This window comes from Saccopteryx leptura, chromosome 1 (assembly GCF_036850995.1).
Source record: "Saccopteryx leptura isolate mSacLep1 chromosome 1, mSacLep1_pri_phased_curated, whole genome shotgun sequence".
NCBI classification, from domain to species: domain Eukaryota; kingdom Metazoa; phylum Chordata; class Mammalia; order Chiroptera; family Emballonuridae; genus Saccopteryx; species Saccopteryx leptura.
Genome location: NC_089503.1, coordinates 375,820,617 through 375,838,058, shown reverse-complemented (window position 1 = coordinate 375,838,058; position 17,442 = coordinate 375,820,617). Strand labels below are relative to the sequence as shown.

Genomic DNA, 17,442 nt, shown 5'->3' with positions numbered 1-17,442 from the left:
GAGGGGAGATAGAGACTCCCACATGTGCCCTGACTGGGATCTACCTGGCAACCTCTATCTGGGGCCGATGCTCAAATTAAGCTATTTTTAGCTCCTGAGGTTGATGTGCTTGAACCAACTGAGCTATCCTCAGCGTCTGGGGCTGATGCTTGAACTGCTTGAACCAACGGAGTCACTGGCTATGGGAGGGGAAGAGGGATGGAGAAAGGAGAGAGAGGGGTGGAGAAGCAGATGGTTGCTTCTCTTGTGTGTCCTGACCAGGAATTGAACCTGAGACATCCATATGCCAGGCTGATGCTCTGTGACTGAATCAAGTGTCCAGGGCCTAACTATTCTTAATATTAGTAACATATTTTTTCCTATTATTTGCCTTTTAATTTTGCTTTATGGTTTTTTAAAAATGGTACAGAGATATAAAATTTAAATTTCAAAGCCATTGCTCTTTTCCTTTGCCCTTTATTTATATTTGGTACATGCCCATCCAAAGATAAGATACATATTTACTCACAGTTTCTTCTGGGTTTTCTTTCCACTTCTGTGTTTGTGTGTGGGTGTGTGCATGTACCTGCGCTCGTACCTTTAATTCGAAACTGAATTTTTATTTTGATGACTGGTGTAAGGGGTGGATTTTTTCCCCTCAAATAACCAGTTGTCTTAATTCTGTTGGCTAATCCATACTTTCCTCATGAAATGATTTTCAAGGTGATCTTATGTTCTTTTTTTTCAGGCGTCTTGCTGCCCTCCAAAAGAGAAGAGAACTTCGAGCAGCTGGAATAGAAATTCAGAAGAAAAGAAAAAAAAAGAGAGGAGTTGATTATAATGCTGAAATCCCATTTGAGAAAAAGCCTGCTCTTGGTTTCTATGATACTTCTGAGGAAAACTACCAGGCTCTTGATGCAGATTTCAGGAAGTTAAGACAACAGGATCTTGATGGCGAGTTACGATCGTAAGTGCCTTTCTGATTTTGAAAATGGGAAGGTGCAGTAGGAATTTTATGGAGGGCCAAGTGTTATCCTTATCAGAACCAGATGTTTATTATTTAGCCCAGTGGTAGTCAACCTGGTCCCTACCGCCCACTAGTGGGCGTTCCAGCTTTCATGGTGGGCGGTAGCGGAGCAACCAAAGTATAAATAAAAAGATAGATTTAACTATGGTAAGTTGTTTTATAAAGATTAATTCTGCCTACCTTAGCGAAAATCCGACATAAAGTACTTGTTAAGTAATTATTATTATATGCTTTAACTTGTAACTCTGCTTTATAAATTTTTTAAAGTAAAGTTACTTCCCTACTTTATAAATCACCATCACTGTGGAACCGGTGGGCAGTTAGAAAATTTTACTACAAAAGTGGGCGGTAGGTATAAAAAGGTTGACTACCCCTGATTTAGCACAATAGAGCCTCCCTTTGCTTTTATTTATTTAATGAGTTCACTTTGTGAGAAAATCAGTGACCCTGGCCGTCCTGTTTTTCGCATAGAATGCTGTTTGTATCTCTTGAAATGTCAGCATTTGGCTCTTAGCGAACTTCTTTTCAATGAGTCACAATCTTAAGATTTATGCACATTTTTGAACAGTTAGTTGTTTTACTAATAGCTTGAAGGAATCTGTCAAAATCTGGTCTGGTTCTTTTTGCCTTGCGTTTTAAAATTTTTCACTTAATAAAGATAAGTAGGTATATTAATAAAATGTCTTAGAATGCAGAGGATTTTGCCTATTTCAAGGGATTTTTAGCGTTCCTTTAATTATGTCAGAAAATTGTGGGGAGAACTATTTATGGTTGTCAAAGATTTTTAGTTTTTCACCTCCTGATTGATGTTCCATTTCTATTGCGTGAATTGTTACTGAATAACAGGTATTAGCCACTGTGAAACAGAATTTTCTTGGATGTACTCCATTGCATTTATTTCTTAAGTTAGGACCTTCCTTTAGAATCTAAAGATAAGAGCTTCTACAAATAAAGAAGTATAAGATGAAAACTAATCATTTGGAAGGAGTAAACTAGATGGGGGGAGAGGATGACATGCAAAAGAGGGGAGGAGGTATTCCTGGAGCTTTAAAAGACAGCTGAGCTAGTGACCCTTCGCTCAAGCCTGCGACCTTGGGCTCAAGTCAGTGACCATGGAGTTGTGTCTGTGATCCCATGCTCAAGCTGGTGAGTCCTCGCTCAAGCCGGCGACCTCGGATTTTAAACCTGGGCCTTTAGTGTCCCAGGTCGATGCTCTATCCACTGTGCCACCACCTGGTCAGACCTAACAACTTTATGGTGTAATTTGTCAGGACTTAAATATCCTTTTTTAAATGTTTTGTGAATTTAAAAAATCATGAACAATTGAATTACAGTTTTAAAGGGAAATGTTAAAATTCACAATGTTTTAATTTTGTTACCTCTATGAATTGCTTTCCTTTCGGTATACTTCATCATTTTCCTATGTGTACACACATATTTTTATGTGAATATAATAAGATAAAGGAAAATTTTTTTTTTTTTAATTCGAGAGACACAGGAAGGGGGAGAGAGAGGAAAGCATTCATTTGTTGTTTCACTGGTTATGCATTTGCTGGTTGTGTCCCATGTGTGCCCTGCCCGGGGATCTTGAACCTTGGCAGTTTGGGATGACGCTCTTACGGACTGAGTTAGCCAGCTGGGGCCTGAAGGAATAATTTTATGGGTTGTTTTTTTTGATATATGCAGCATTCAGTTTGTCATAATCTTCATACTATATAGTTTTCATATTTAATACTTAATTTAGTGTATCCTGTTTTAATTCTTTTGTTATTTTAAGTCCATATTCCTGTTGAATATAGTGGGTAGATATTGGTATAGAGACCAACTTAATTTATATAGTTTTTGTCTGTTAGTAATTCTCATAGAAATGAGATTATTTTGTTCAAAATGTATGAGTATTTATATGACTTTTAATGTTGTTGCCTTTATGTAACTTTTAAAAATCTCTTCCTTGGTCCATGACAGTGAAAAAGAAGGAAGAGATAGAAAAAAAGACAAGCAGCATTTGAAAAGGAAAAAAGAATCTGATTTACCATCAGCTATTCTGCAAACTAGTGGTGTTTCTGAATTTACTAAAAAGAGAAGCAAACTGGTACTTCCGGCCCCTCAGGTAATAGGATAAAAGCATTTTTTTCTTTCATTGTGTGGACTCATAATACTTATCATTTACTCAGCAATACTTGAGGGCTTTTGTGCCAAGTTTTTACTAGGTGCTCAGTGCCCTTAAGAAATTCATGGTGTAATATGTGAGTCACATAAAAATAAGTCATTGTGATAGAACATAGTAAATAAGCAAAATGTCTTTGTAAAATCATGCCAGGCCTGAAACTGCTTATATGATGGTTTAGTAAGTAATTGGCAGCTCTTAGCAATTTGTGAGCAGGTTAGGGCGCTAGGCCTGTTTTTTTTTGTGGCAGACCAGGATAAAGGTTTTTTTTGTTTTTTTTTTTTAAAGATACTTATTGATTTTTTTCAGAGAGGGAGAGAAAGAGGGGAGGAGTGGGAAGCATGAACTCTAGTTGCTTCTTGTTTGTCCCCTGACCGGGCAAGCCTGGGATTTTGAACCAGCGACCCCAGTGTTCCAGGTTGATGCTCTATGCACCGTGCTGCCACAGGCCAGACCAGGATAAAAGTGGTATTTGGTTTTGTGGACTTTAGGCTGCTTACTTCTAGTTAATATTTTGTCGTGCCACGCTTATGTTTTAGAGGCAACAGCAGTGAAAAATCAGTGTGGGAGATTGGGAGGAGAGAGAGAAAATCCTTCAGCTTATTACAAGCTCCAGTCCTTTGACTTATTATAAATGGTCAGGAACAGAAACATGGGAATTTTGAATAAGCTTTTTTTTTTTTACTTTAAAAACTTCAGATGAAAAAGGAATTTATATTTGCCATAGGAGTGGAGCCTCATAAGCTCTTGTTGTGTTTGGAGGACTACAGCGCGTAGAGGAGTTTGATGCCACAGAGGGACGGACTTCGGCGGCCGGAGGAGCGCCCTCCCAGATGCGTGCACAGGCCGCATCAACACAGGAGTCTTTGGCGCACACAAAATAATTTGTCAGATGTTGCCATTCCTAGTAGTGACAGTTCTCAAATTGAGATTGTTTGATGTCGCCGTTCCTAGTAGTGATATTTCTCAAATTGAGATTTTTTTTTTAACTTTTTTTCTTAGTCCTCTTTAGGATATTTTTTTTTTATTCTTTTTTTATTAGACTGAAGCTGGAAATGGGGAGAGACAGTCAGACAGACTCCCCACATGCGCCCGACCGGGATCCACCCGGCACGCCCACCAGGGGCGACGCTCTGCCCCTCCGGGGCGTCGCTCTGCCACGACCAGAGCCACTCTAGCGCCTGGGGCAGAGGCCAAGGAGCCATCCCCAGCGCCCGGGCCATCTTTGCTCCAATGGAGCCTTGGCTGCAGGAGGGGAAGAGAGAGACAGAGTGGAAGGGGGGGGAGTTGGAGAAGCAAATGGGCGCTTCTCCTATGTGCCCTGGTCGGGAATCGAACCCGGGTCCCCCGCTCGTCAGGCCGACGCTCTACCGCTGAGCCAACCAGCCAGGGCCTCTTTAGGATATTTATTTTGGTTAACTTACCAAGATAACACATTTTGATTTTCTTAGGGACCTTGTGGATGAGTGTACTCTCTGTGTGATATTTTTTTTATTTTTCAGTCATTCCCCCATATGATAGTTTTGTACAAACACTAGTATTTTGTTTTTGGTATATTAGTATGTTGTATGGTTTAAAAGGATCTCAGTGTGGAAATACATATAAGACTTTGCAGCTTGATACCATAGAATTACCATTATTCCCCCCTTCCCACTGCTACACACAGACATTATATAGGAAAGACTTGAAAAAACTGTTATGGAAATTTTCAGACCCAAAAACATAGAGTGAGTAGCACAGGGAAGCCTGTGTACTCATCACACAGCTTCAGCGGTTGGTCTTGCTGGTGTATGGAAGGTGTGTTCTTCTCTGATTAAAATACTGCTTACTGTGGTGACGATCTTTTTAGATTTCAGATGCAGAACTGCAGGAAGTTGTGAAAGTAGGCCAGGCGAGTGAAATCGCACGTCAGACTGCTGAGGAGTCTGGCATAACAAACTCTGCTTCCAGCACTCTGTTGTCTGAGTACAATGTCACCAACAACAGCATCGCGCTTAGGACACCGCGGACACCGGCTTCCCAGGACAGAATCCTGCAGGTGAGCTGTCAGAGTGGAGTGCGTGAGCCTTTCTCTTTGTTCATTGTTCTTGAAAGGGTTGTGAAGCCGAACACTGGGCGGTCGGTTTTGTTTCTTTGAGGGTCAGCAGTTTGAAACTGAGTCCTGAATGCAAGGATCTTAGAGATTTCTGTAGTAGGGATGCTAAACTAGCAGATTCAGTTTATTAGGCCGTTTTCTTTCTACCTGTTAAGTCATAGTCTTTTTTTTGGAAGCCAGCCCTTCTACCTTCTTAGTCTTTAGCACCACATTTTAAAATGTCATGTTGCCCAGCAGTTCTAGAAAGAAGTCGCGTGTAGTCAGCAACTTGAAGAACTTCCTTGCCTTTCTGTCCTTAGCTTGGTGTCGGCGCCGTAGTGCTGCCGCCTCCCCTCTCCTCAGCGCCGGAGGCCTGCAGCTCCGTGGGCTTCGGGTGTCTGCGGGCCAGGCCGGAGCCGAGCCAGCAGACACTGTGGAGCTTCTGTTACCCTGGCACCTCATTTCCTTTTCTCTAATGGTCAGAAGTGCCATGTCGGGGTCTTGCTTCGGGAGGGACGCAGTCCTGCCTGGCTTCAGGGAGCAGACAGTTGTGGCCCTTCTCACTTGCTCTCCCCAGGCTCCAGTGACAACTCTGCTTTACCACCTTATTGCTAAGACACTTGTTTCCGTTGTTCACAACGAATAAGATGCTCCCATGTATAAGATGCATGTTAATTTTGGGGCCCGAAATTTGAAAAAAAGTGTATTACATAAAGTTATTATAAGAACTCAAGTTTTATTCATCATAAACTCATACAACTCCTCATCACTGTCAAAACTCCCATCCATTAGCTTGTCCTCATCTGTGTCTGATGACAGATCACTGTCTTCAACAGTGAGCGCAAAAACAAGCGCGAAAAAGCAAGAAGTGCAAGTAAAAAAATCTACAACCTCTGTAGTAGACACACCCAGTTTTTAGACCCCAAGTTTTTCGAAAACAGTACGTCTTCTACATGGGGAAATACGGTACATGTTGATTTTTCCAGTTTTAGGCTCTTATTCCCGAGTTTGAACATCGGACTCCCTTACATCCTCCCCTCCATCACACATGCGCATACGCAGACGCACGCTTTCCAGCCCCTCTTCCATTATGGTTCTGTCATTTTGGTTAGCTCCACATTCATGGTTGACCGTATGACTCGGTAAGCCGTATTCGGTGCTGAGTCACAAAGTGCCGTATACCTACTTTACTGCACAGTATTTTGTTTTTCTTTGAGTTAATACTTGTTTTATCCAGTTGTTAAATTTTCCGATTACATAGCACTAATTCATCTGTAGACTTGATGTTAACTGTGTAAATCTCCTGTAATCTGGGCAAATTTTAGGTATTCTTATCTATTTGAGGAAGACTTTCCTAGACATTCTGAATGTTCTAGTCTGGACTGATGACGTTTTAGATCTTGTGGACAGCCCCTCCTCCTGGTTTCCTCTCACCTCACCCGAAGTCCTCCATCCCCTCCTCCCCAGCTCCCACGGGCTTGGGCTTTCTGGGTTCATCCCATGTCAGTGAAGTGGACCTGATGGTAGTTTTCTGCAAAAGTGTTTACGGACGATAGAATTTTTAAGACCTTGTATACCTGCATTAGTCTTCTACCTTCTTTTTTGATTGGTAGTGTAACTGGATTTAGAATTCCAAATTGAAATGGTTTTTTTCCGTTTTGAAGGCAGCACTCCCTTGTTGCTGTTGAGACCTTGGGAACCATTCAGGCTGTTCATAGGGAACCTGTGTTTTCCTTTCTCTGGGAGTTTAGATGGGCCTCTCTTTTTTACAAGCCTCTTTGTTGGTGTGGGTCTGTTTTTAACCATTGTTCTACTTCCTTTGTGGATCTTTTCATTCTGGAGACTCATGGCCTTCGGTTCGGGGAAGTTATTTTGAAATTAAAAACAAATTTCCTCCCTCTCATTGATCTGGTCTCTCCATGAACTTCAGATTTTCTTACTTATTTATTTTTAATTAATTAATTACTTTTTTAAGAGAGGCTAGGGGAGAGAGAGAGAGGGAGGGACAGAAACATCAAGCTGCTCTTGTATGCGCCCTGACCTGGGAAATAAAACTGGCAACCTTTGTGCTCTGGGATGACGCTCCAATCAGCTAAGCTATCTGGCCAGGGCTTAATTTTTTATTGAATATTAGAAAGACAGAGAGAGGAAGAGAGAGGGGAGGGGGAAGAGAAGCATTTGTTGTTCCACTCAGTTGTGCATTTTTTTGGTTGCTTCCCATGTGTGCCCTGACCAGGGATCGAACCTGCAACCTTGTTTCGGGGTGATGTTTTTAACCAACTGAGCTAACCAGCCGGGCCGTGTTCAACATTTTAACATTGCATTCTTATATATAAATATTTTCTCTTATTTCTATGAGGCTGTTAATGATGGTTTTGTTTATTTTCATAGGTTTTCTTCTCTCTGCATAGTCTTTAAGTTTCTTTTGTTAGCCTTATTGTCTAACTTTCATATGAGATGCCTCCTTAAATATCTTTTGCTCTTTGGTTCTCTGCCTATATCCAGGGTAGGGATGGGGCAATTAAAGCCGATCAGAAGTTTCCGGGGGTGGTTGGGGCTCCTTGACTCTGGGCTTCCTTGTAGGGTGAACTTGCTGGGATGTTTGATTGAGGAACTCTTATTTATTTATTTATTTGAGAGCAGCAGAGACAGACAGATTTCATATCCATTTCTTCTGGCATCCACCCAGGCTGATGCTCAAATCACTCAAGCTATTTTTAGCCACTGAGGCTGATACACTCAGACCAATGAGCTGTGCTTAGCTCGCGGGGTGACGTTTGAACCAGTCGAGCCGCTGGCTGTGGGAAGAAAAGACGGAAAGAAGGAGGAGAGGGATGGGGAGAGGGACAAATGGTAGTTTCTCTTGTGTGCCTTGACCAGGAATTGAACCGGTGATGTGCACATCCTGGCCGATGCTCTATCCACTGAGCAAACCGGCTAGGGTGGGGAACAGTTGATGTCAGTATTTCTAGATTTTTTTTTCTTGTGTTAGATTCCCCAAAGAAGTAGGTAGCTTTCATTCTTCTGCCTGGAGAGATCAAGCTGGCCAGCCTTTTGGGAACATAGATGGGGAGAAATGTTTTTTATTTGGAATAGCAAAAAGAACACCTAAGTTGATAATGTGAAATTTTAAGGTTCTTTCCATGAATAGTGAATAATGGAATAAGCCTTGCTCCACTTTATTTTGCCCCAGAACTTAAGTGGTTTAAAACATTTTGCTGTACTCATGGTTTCTGTGGGTGAGGAATTCAGACAGGGCACAGAAGGAACGGCCTGTGTCTGCTCCATGGTGTCTAGGGCCTTGGCTAGGATGACTCAGCATATGAGCGTGACTTGATTGATAGGCCTGGAATCATCTTTCTGTGTTTGGTATTTGATGCTGGCTGTGTGTTGGATCCTCATCTGGGAATGTGGAGTAAATTTGCGTGTGGCCACTCCATGTGGCTTGGGCTTTCTCATGGTATAGTGGCATCAGCAGTTGAACTTCTCCCATGGTCTCTCAGAGCTCCAGTATGTGTTTTAGTGAATGTGGTGGGAAGCTGCATTTTTTTCTACCCTTGCCTTGCAAGTCAAGCAATGTCATTTAATGCTGCATTCTGTTAATTATAAGTGAGTCCACCTAGATTGAAGAGGAGGGGACATAGACCCCCTCCCCCACCCTCTAGTCCATGATGGAAGGAGTGTCAAGATTATATCAAGAGCATGTGAGATGAGAGATAATGGTTGTGACTATCTTTAAAATGAAGTCTTTTACAGACCCTAAGTTCAGTATTAAGAGGCTTGTAGGTACAGTGGTAGTAATGAACACAGGGCTGTAGTGGAGGGACTGAGGTCGGGCAGGATTTCAGGAGGGACCCTGCCCACATGAGTTTTCTTAGGACGTGGATAGGCCAGTTAGTTGGTAGTGCCTTAACTTCGCAGAATGAGAATCTGAGATTCAGAGCATCTGGTGAAGACTAGGTATACAAGTAGTGATGAAGCTTGATTACAGTTTTGGTGTTCTGACATTTAGCCTAAGCTCACTGGGAAATTTGAATTCTTAGTTTATCATTATAAAGAGGTTTGGCACAGGTAATATAGGAGAAGCTTTTGGGTAATGGTAATTTCATATGAAACCACAAAAGCATTTCCTGACATAAAAACTTTGTTCAAACTTCTGAGGTACAATGTTAGTTTGATAGGAGGAATGGAAGTGTTGACTCTGCCATGGCCCGGTTGTCTCTGGGTTTTCATTGAGAAAGGGTGTAAGAATTTTGCCTGTTGGTAAGATTTCTATAGTAGGACAGATGAGAGCATTCTGCTCATCTGTCTAAATTGTTAAAATACTTTACTTTCTCCTTAATCAGGAAGCTCAGAACCTCATGGCCCTGACCAATGTGGACACCCCATTAAAAGGTGGACTTAACACACCATTGCACGAGAGTGACTTCTCAGGTGTGACTCCTCAGCGGCAGGTTGTACAGACTCCAAACACAGTTCTTTCTACCCCGTTCAGGTATTGTAAATTAATAGATGTTTTCTGTTTTGAATAAACTTGAATCTGAGGACTTGGACAACGTGTTTGCTTTCATAATATTAACAGAGAATGGAAATAAGTGATCAACTTGTCTTTCTGATTTTTCTTCACTCCTAGTAGTACATAACATAAAATATCCTGGAAATGGTTAAATACTATATGGAGCTTCCTTCTTTTTGCAGAGTTTCTGATGCTAACACCTTATTTCCGAAGACTTTCTGTCTGATTTAAAAGACCAGGTCAACCCATTGTTAATGATCATTTGGGGAATTTGATCAAAGCTGTAATCCTTTTTGTGTATGTATTACTATTGCCTTCTCCTCAACATTTTATTATGAAAATTTCGAACATTCATAGAGGTTGAAAAAATGGGAAAGCAAACATTGCTACACTTACCACCTAGGTTCTACAGTTGTTAACATTTTACTGTATTTGTTTTATCACAAATCTATCCATCCATCCATCATCTGTTGATCCATTTTCTTTTAATGTATTTCAGAGTAACTTGCAAGTATCAGTTTATTTCACCCCTGAACACTTCCTTGTGTATGTCATTAACTAGATTTCAGAGTTCAGTATTTGTTTGCAATTCTTTTGTTTTAAGCTATTGTGTTCTAAAGAAGAATTTTTGAGATACGAACGTTATAGAAGCAAGTCGTATTTAAATAGAATTTGAGGTTGGAAATATTTGGGGTTTACTTTTAATTTTTAAATTAAATTTTAAAAATGTTTGTAAATTGATTTTTGAGAGAGAAACATTGATTTATTGTTTCACTTAGCATTCATTGTTTGATTTCTGTATGTGCCCAGACCTGGGATCAAACCTGCAACCTTGGCGTGTTGGGACGATGCTCCATACTTTTAAACATTAGGATATGTCCGCCCTGGTTGTTCAGTATGAGAAGCATCTGACTGTTAGAGCTGTAGGTGACAGCAGGATCTGTCTTAACACTTCTTGCAAGGCTTGTAAGAGAGCCTGATCCCTCTTTTTCTGTGTATATCCTGTCTCCCAACTAGACTGTAAGCTCCTTGGGGGCAGGGACCATGTTTTGTACGGTAACACCTCACCGCTCCTCACCTCTCCTCTGGGGACCAGCTTGTCTGACAGCACCACCTATCTGAAACATTCAAGAAACAGGAAGGAAGCAGCCAAAATAAAAAGGCTTTAAACAATTAAAACTTAAGTTGAAAAGTCTATGGACTTTATTCCTAAGAGAGTCTCTCCCAGCTCTTACAACTACTCATATTTAGATATAATTCTAAAATCTCTCACTTAGAACTTCATATTTAGGTATGATTTCAAAAAAAATGTGAGAGGAACTACTTAAAGTTTGCGCACTGATGATAATGAAGTGATAGCCAGTAGAGGAAGGAGGATAGAATGATGAGATGAAGACCCTGAACTCAGAGAGCCTGGGTGTCTTTTTTCTTTTTTTAAAATATTTTATTTATTGATTTTAGAGTGGGGAAAAGAGAGAGAGAAAGGCAGGGGAAGGAGCAGAAAGCATCAACTCATGGTTGTTTCTCTTATGTGCCTTGACCAGACAAGCCTGGGGTTTCAAACTGGTGACCTCAGCGTTTCAGGCTGATGCTCTATCCACTGCGCCACCACAGGGCAGGCAAGCCTGGGGTTTCAAACTGGTGACCTCAGCGTTTCAGGTGGATGCTCTATCCACTGCGCCACCACAGGGCAGGCAAGCCTGGGATCTTGGGCTGGTAGCGCTCTCCGGCCATTGTATGTTCTAGGCCTCCCTACGGCATCAAGGAAAAGTTGAGATAATGTTTGATGGACCTAGTTTAGAAAGGTAGGAAATGTCAAATGTAATAACTACTTGAAAGTCATTAAAATAAAAATACTGCATGTAAATATTAAGCTAGCTGAGCCAAACTTTATTTTAACCTAAAGATATAACCTAAAACCCGGTAGGGAGACAATTTCTGGAATATTTATTTAATTTTTTCCTTGTAAAATAATTCATGTGAAAAACAATTGAAAACACAATACAAGTAAAAGCACTTTTATTAATTAGAATGTCTTTCTAGGACTCCCTCTCATGGATCTGAAGGGCTGACTCCCCGGAGTGGGACAACCCCCAAGCCAGTCGTTAACTCCACCCCGGGAAGAACTCCTCTTCGAGACAAGCTGAACATTAATCCTGAGGATGGAATGGCAGACTACAGTGATCCCTCTTATGTGAAGCAGATGGTACACGCCGATTCTCTTTCAATACTCTTAAAAAATTTTCCTTTGTATCTTATGGGTGCCAAGCTAAAATCCCCCCCCCCCCCCCATCAGTGCTGTTTCATTATTTTAAGGCTCTATACACCCATGGATGTCGGAAAAGGAAAATGATTAGTAGTACTTAAGAAGGGAAACTTTTGGTCTTATGCCTATTTTTTCTTATTATGTTTGTGAATATTGATTATATCTGTAGTAATATTTCTTATATCTTTTATGATTTTATCAGTTTACTAATTCGTACATTCTTGAGTGACACATTTATTTAAAAAATCTTTTATTTTTGTTAGTTTTGAATGCCTCAAACTAGATTTTGACTCTTGATTCCTCTGTTTGCTCTGTACTTGTAAAAGGACCGTCTAGATTGCAGAGCCAAGTTAATTTGTTATTTATTGCTGATCCTAGTGAAGTTTTCTTTCATGTGTTGTTGCATGGTGATGTACAAAGGTAATTATAAAGTTGCAGTTTTGCTCTGCCTGTGTTACTGCTTTTATTACATCATTATTAGGCCTTGCTCTCTGATGCCACAGAAAATCACTGAGATACATTTATTTTTTTAATGAGTTCCAATGATGTTGTAGTCAGTTTACAAATTCTAACTTCATATATAGATTTGGTTAGAGTTAGTTTTTAACGGGGTGGGGCTGAGGACGTGAGTGAGTGTGTCCTGGACAAAACTTCTTCATGCACAGTGGGCTTTTTTGGCCTGCGTGTGATCTAGTCTTGGTATTAAAAATGTACATACACAGCATACACATACAGATTCAGGCATCTTTTTAGATTAAATAAAAAATTTATTTTGATTTTAGAGAGAGATACAGGAACATCAATCTGTTCTTGTCTGTGCCCTGACCTGGGATCGAACAGGCACCTTCTGCATATCCGAGTGATGCTTTAACCAGCTGAGCTATCCAGCCGGAGCTCAGATTAGATTTTATTAGTCCAAGGACAAATTGACTTTTGAACTCGTTCTTTTGTTTGCCATTAAATATCTTGTCAGAATGTTTTCCTTAAATGGAAATCCTGAAGGACTTTTCTTTTGGCCCCGCTTTGAGGTACTTTCTAAACCTTCTGTGAGACTATCCCAGAGTAACTGTACTGATTCCAAATGGATTCTTCTTACCACAGGGAAGAAATGGAGACAGAAATTTAAAAACTCGTCTAGCTCTGAAGTTGGGGATTGTTTTGTAGAATTAAAATTAGGCTCATTATTTCTTAGAAACTTAAAGAATATTGGTTGAATACTAAATGTGTATGAATTGAGAAGGACCATTTTTTCCTGCAGGAAAGAGAGTCTCGTGAACACCTCCGTTTAGGGTTGTTGGGCCTTCCTGCTCCTAAGAATGACTTTGAGATTGTTCTACCAGAAAATGCTGAGAAGGAGCTGGAAGAGCGTGAGGTAGATGACACGTACATTGAGGATGCTGCCGACGTGGACGCGCGGAAGCAGGTGGGTGGCTGTGCTGGGGGCGGGGTGTGTGTGTGTATGTGTGTGTGTGAGTTTCTGAGCGTGTCCACGTGCTGCCAGAAGAAGAATGGCCGGTAACTGTCTCAAGAGCTCAACTTAAAAGTTTTTTCAATATTTCAATAAATTATCCTAAAGTGAATTACTTATGTCATTAATAATATATATTCACATAATTAATAATAGGCCCAGAATATTTTTATCTTTTTGTTTTTAAATTTTCCATTGATTTGAGAGAGCGAGTAATGAGGAGGAGGGAGAGAGAGAGAGAAGCATCAGCTTGTTTCACTTAGTTCCATTTAGTTGTGCATTCTTTGATTGCTTCTCATATGTGCCTCACCGGAGGTCAAACCCTTGACCTTGGTGCACTAGGACAATGCTTTATCCACTGAGCCACTTGGGCCAGGACTACTCAGAGTATCTTTTTAAGTGAGAGGAGGGGAGATAATGAGACTGACTCCCTCATGTGCCCTCTCTGGGATCCATTCAGTAACCCCCCCTGTCTTGGGCAGTTGCTCGAATCAAATGAGCTATCCTTAGTGTCTGGGAGCCAGTGCTTTCCCAGTGAAGTCTCTTCCTGTGAGAGAGGAGAGGGAGTGAAGGGCTAGATGGAGAGGCAGAGAAGCAGATGGTTACTTCTCCTGTGTGCCCTGACTGGGAATCGAACCTGGGACATCTACATACTGGTCCAATGCTCTACCACTGAGCCAACTGGCCAGGGCCTTGATAGGCATTCTTAAAATGTATATGTATATATCAACTTAAATAACCTTTGTTAAATTCATTATGCTTCTTAAAATACACGTAAGTACGCTTATAGACATTGCTTTTCATGCTAGCCAAGAAAAGTATTACCGATCAAGTCTTAAAAACAGGTATCTTTTGGATTGTTTGAATAAATGATTTTAGGCCAGTGTAAACTAATAAAAAATGTGGATTTGGAAATTTAGAGCATGTGCCAGACTAATAATAGTAACACTTTGTACAAATATACCTTATAGTTAATTTCTTTCTCATTTGCACATAAGCTAGCAATGTAAATAGGATAGGTACCAGCTTCATTTTAGAAATGAGGGAACAGACTCAGGTTTCATGGCTGGAATGTGGTGATCTTGAACTGACATTGAGATCGGGTGGCCCCTTTCAGGAACTCTCTTGCAGTCTATTTCAGGATGGGTTTAGAAGCTGAATAATTTCATGGGCTTGGAGTGAGAATGGCATCAGTAGGAAATCATATTTTAGAAGAAACCACATAAATATGCTTTTTGTTGGGAAATATAGGATAATACTTTTTGTGTTTAGTTCTCTTAGCTACTTTTACATACATTTACTCAGAAACAGTGTGAAATTCAAATGTGTTTTCCCACATTATTTATAATTTGAGTTAGCAAATGACACATTCATTAGCTGGATTTTTAAATAAAAAAAATAAAGGTAGCTTTGGGATGGAAGAATAGGGCTGTGTTGCAGAAAGGGTAGTCCCCACTAAGTTTAGGATTCTGATTTACACAGGAAAAGGATAATGATCTAATGGATACAGCCATGCAAATTTGAAGAATGTTGTAGTAGACGTTGGAAATTTAGTGTCTGTTTTATGAGAGGACGAATAGATTAATTTCGGTTGCCTTACATTGTCTTTCTACAAATATACAGGTGTCTACCGCTTTAGCTCTTGAACATACATGTTCTTACAGGCTAAAGTGTTTTCACCTTTATTGAACTGTGTTAAATACGGTCTAATTGCAATAATGGATATTAAAAATATTTTAGGCCATACGAGATGCAGAGCGTGTAAAGGAGATGAAACGGATGCACAAAGCTGTCCAGAAGGATCTTCCAAGGCCGTCGGAAGTGAGTGTGAACATTTTTGGCCTAGGGAGTTTTTAAGTTTCTTTTCATATGGTTGATGTTTTTTCTTATATCATTAATAAAGTCTATAAAATAAAATTTTATCTACTCTGTAGTATATTAAAGCATTCCCAGAACCTGTCACTATTACAAATCAGAATTTAGAAGGGGAAAAAAATGACTATTTTGAAATTGTATAACTGCTATTTAATTCATGCTAGGAAAAGTAATAATGGTAGTATGTTGCAGTGGCATGTTTGGTAATTTTACTTGTTTCCCAATTTTAGGTAAATGAAACTATTCTAAGACCCTTAAATGTAGAGCCACCTTTAACAGATTTACAAAAAAGTGAAGAATTAATCAAGAAAGAAATGATCACAATGCTTCATTATGACCTTCTACATCACCCGTATGAACCGTCTGGAAATAAAAAAGGAAAAACTGTAGGATTTGCTACCAATAATTCAGAGCACATTGCCTATCTGGAACACAATTCTTACGAAAAGTTCTCTAAAGAAGAGCTGAAAAAGGTATGATTGTATGGGAATATTTGTCTTGAGATCAGGGTATTTATTTGATACTGTGTATCATGGACAAATACTAACTTCTTTTCCCATATCGATATTCATAAACACCTGACATGTGTCATCAGGAGATAAGTGTTCCTATTATTAAGTGTAAAGAAAAGGGCATTACTGCCCCCCTCCTGCCCCCCCCCCCCAGGTTCAGTGGTAGATAAACACTACCTCTGCTGGCAAGGGGCTTTTGTGTCATGTGTGCCTGACTGACAGGTGCCACAGTTGCTGTTTTTTCTAACACTGCTGTCTGAATAGGAGGGATATAAAAAAAAAGATATTAAAATTGTTTGCAGTTTAAATTTTTACCTATTCAAAGGAAGGAAGTTTTTTTTTTTTTTATTGAATTTATTTCCTTCAAATGATTTCCCCCTGTCTTTTTGTGTAAGGGCAGAAATATATATTTTCTGTATAAAGTTGCCCTGCCTGTTCCTCCATGTGTATTACTCTTTCTGCTCGGGCTGAGCTGATAGCTGGCTGTGATTGTGAACAGAATCTGGACACAGGTGTAAAAGAACATAGTTGGTTTCATGGTTGGAAGCACAGTGGTCGTTAGCTTAAAAGTCTTTTTAGGCCCTGGCCAGTTGGCTCAGCGGTAGAGCATTGGCCTGGCATGTGGAAGCCCCGAGTTCAGTTCCCGTCCAGGGCACACAAGAGAACACCCATCTGCTTCTCCACCTTTCCCCCTCTCCTTTCTCTCTTTCTCATCTCTTCCCCTCCTGCCCAAGGCTCCATTGGAGCAAAATTGGCCCGGTTACTGAGGATGGCTCCATGGCCTTTCTGCCTCAGGGGCTAGAATGGCTCCAGTCTCAATGGAGTAATGGCCCAGATGGGCAGAGCATTGCCCCCTGGTGGATATGCTGGGTGGATCCCGGTCTGGGGCATGCTGGAGTCTGTCTCTCTGCCTCCTAGCTTTTCACTTCAGAAAAAGACACACACACACACACACACACACACACACACACAGTCTTTTTTTAGTCTTCACACACACACACACACACACACACAGTCTTTTTTTAGTCTACACACACACACACACACACACACACAGTCTTTTTTTAGTCTTTAGTCTTTATCCCTGAGGGGCAATGATAGACCGATTGATTGGATAGGCTAAATGTATAATTGGGAGAAAACAAGATTCTTTTTTCTGTCTTCTCTCCTGCACTTTTCCTCTCCCTTTCTCTTTTTCTTATTTGTATTGCATAAGTGATACATGTTTATTGTAGGATTTTTAGAAAATAGAGAAACGGAGCGGGGTTTAGATTTATAATTCAACAATTTGCCCCTGATTTCTGAGTAACTTCTGAGTTGCTTTTTTAAAAAATATTTTAAGATTTTATTTATTGATTTTACAGAGGGGGGTGGGGAATGAGAAGTGTCAACTCATAGTTGCTTCAGTTTAGTTGTTCCTTGATTGCTTGTCATGTGCCTTGACCTGGCAAGCGTGGGGTTTTGAACTGGCAGCCTCAGTGTTCCTGGTCGATGCTTTATCCACTGCGCCACCACAGGTCAGCCCTGCGTTGTGTTTTTAAAGTGCTGTGGGAACCTG

General features: G+C 40.5%; 1 protein-coding gene across 1 annotated transcript in view; it reads left to right on the top strand.

Annotated features, from left to right (window-relative positions):
• The window catches only part of CDC5L (cell division cycle 5 like), a 55,118-nt gene that overhangs the window by 14,390 nt on the left and 23,286 nt on the right, over positions 1–17,442 (top strand). Inside the window, exons 6-13 of the mRNA XM_066359302.1 lie at positions 728–946; positions 2,972–3,116; positions 5,023–5,211; positions 9,594–9,742; positions 11,807–11,969; positions 13,288–13,452; positions 15,238–15,318; positions 15,603–15,845. Coding sequence (XP_066215399.1) covers positions 728–946; positions 2,972–3,116; positions 5,023–5,211; positions 9,594–9,742; positions 11,807–11,969; positions 13,288–13,452; positions 15,238–15,318; positions 15,603–15,845 — 1,354 coding nt within the window. The remainder of the gene's footprint in view (positions 1–727; positions 947–2,971; positions 3,117–5,022; positions 5,212–9,593; positions 9,743–11,806; positions 11,970–13,287; positions 13,453–15,237; positions 15,319–15,602; positions 15,846–17,442) is intronic.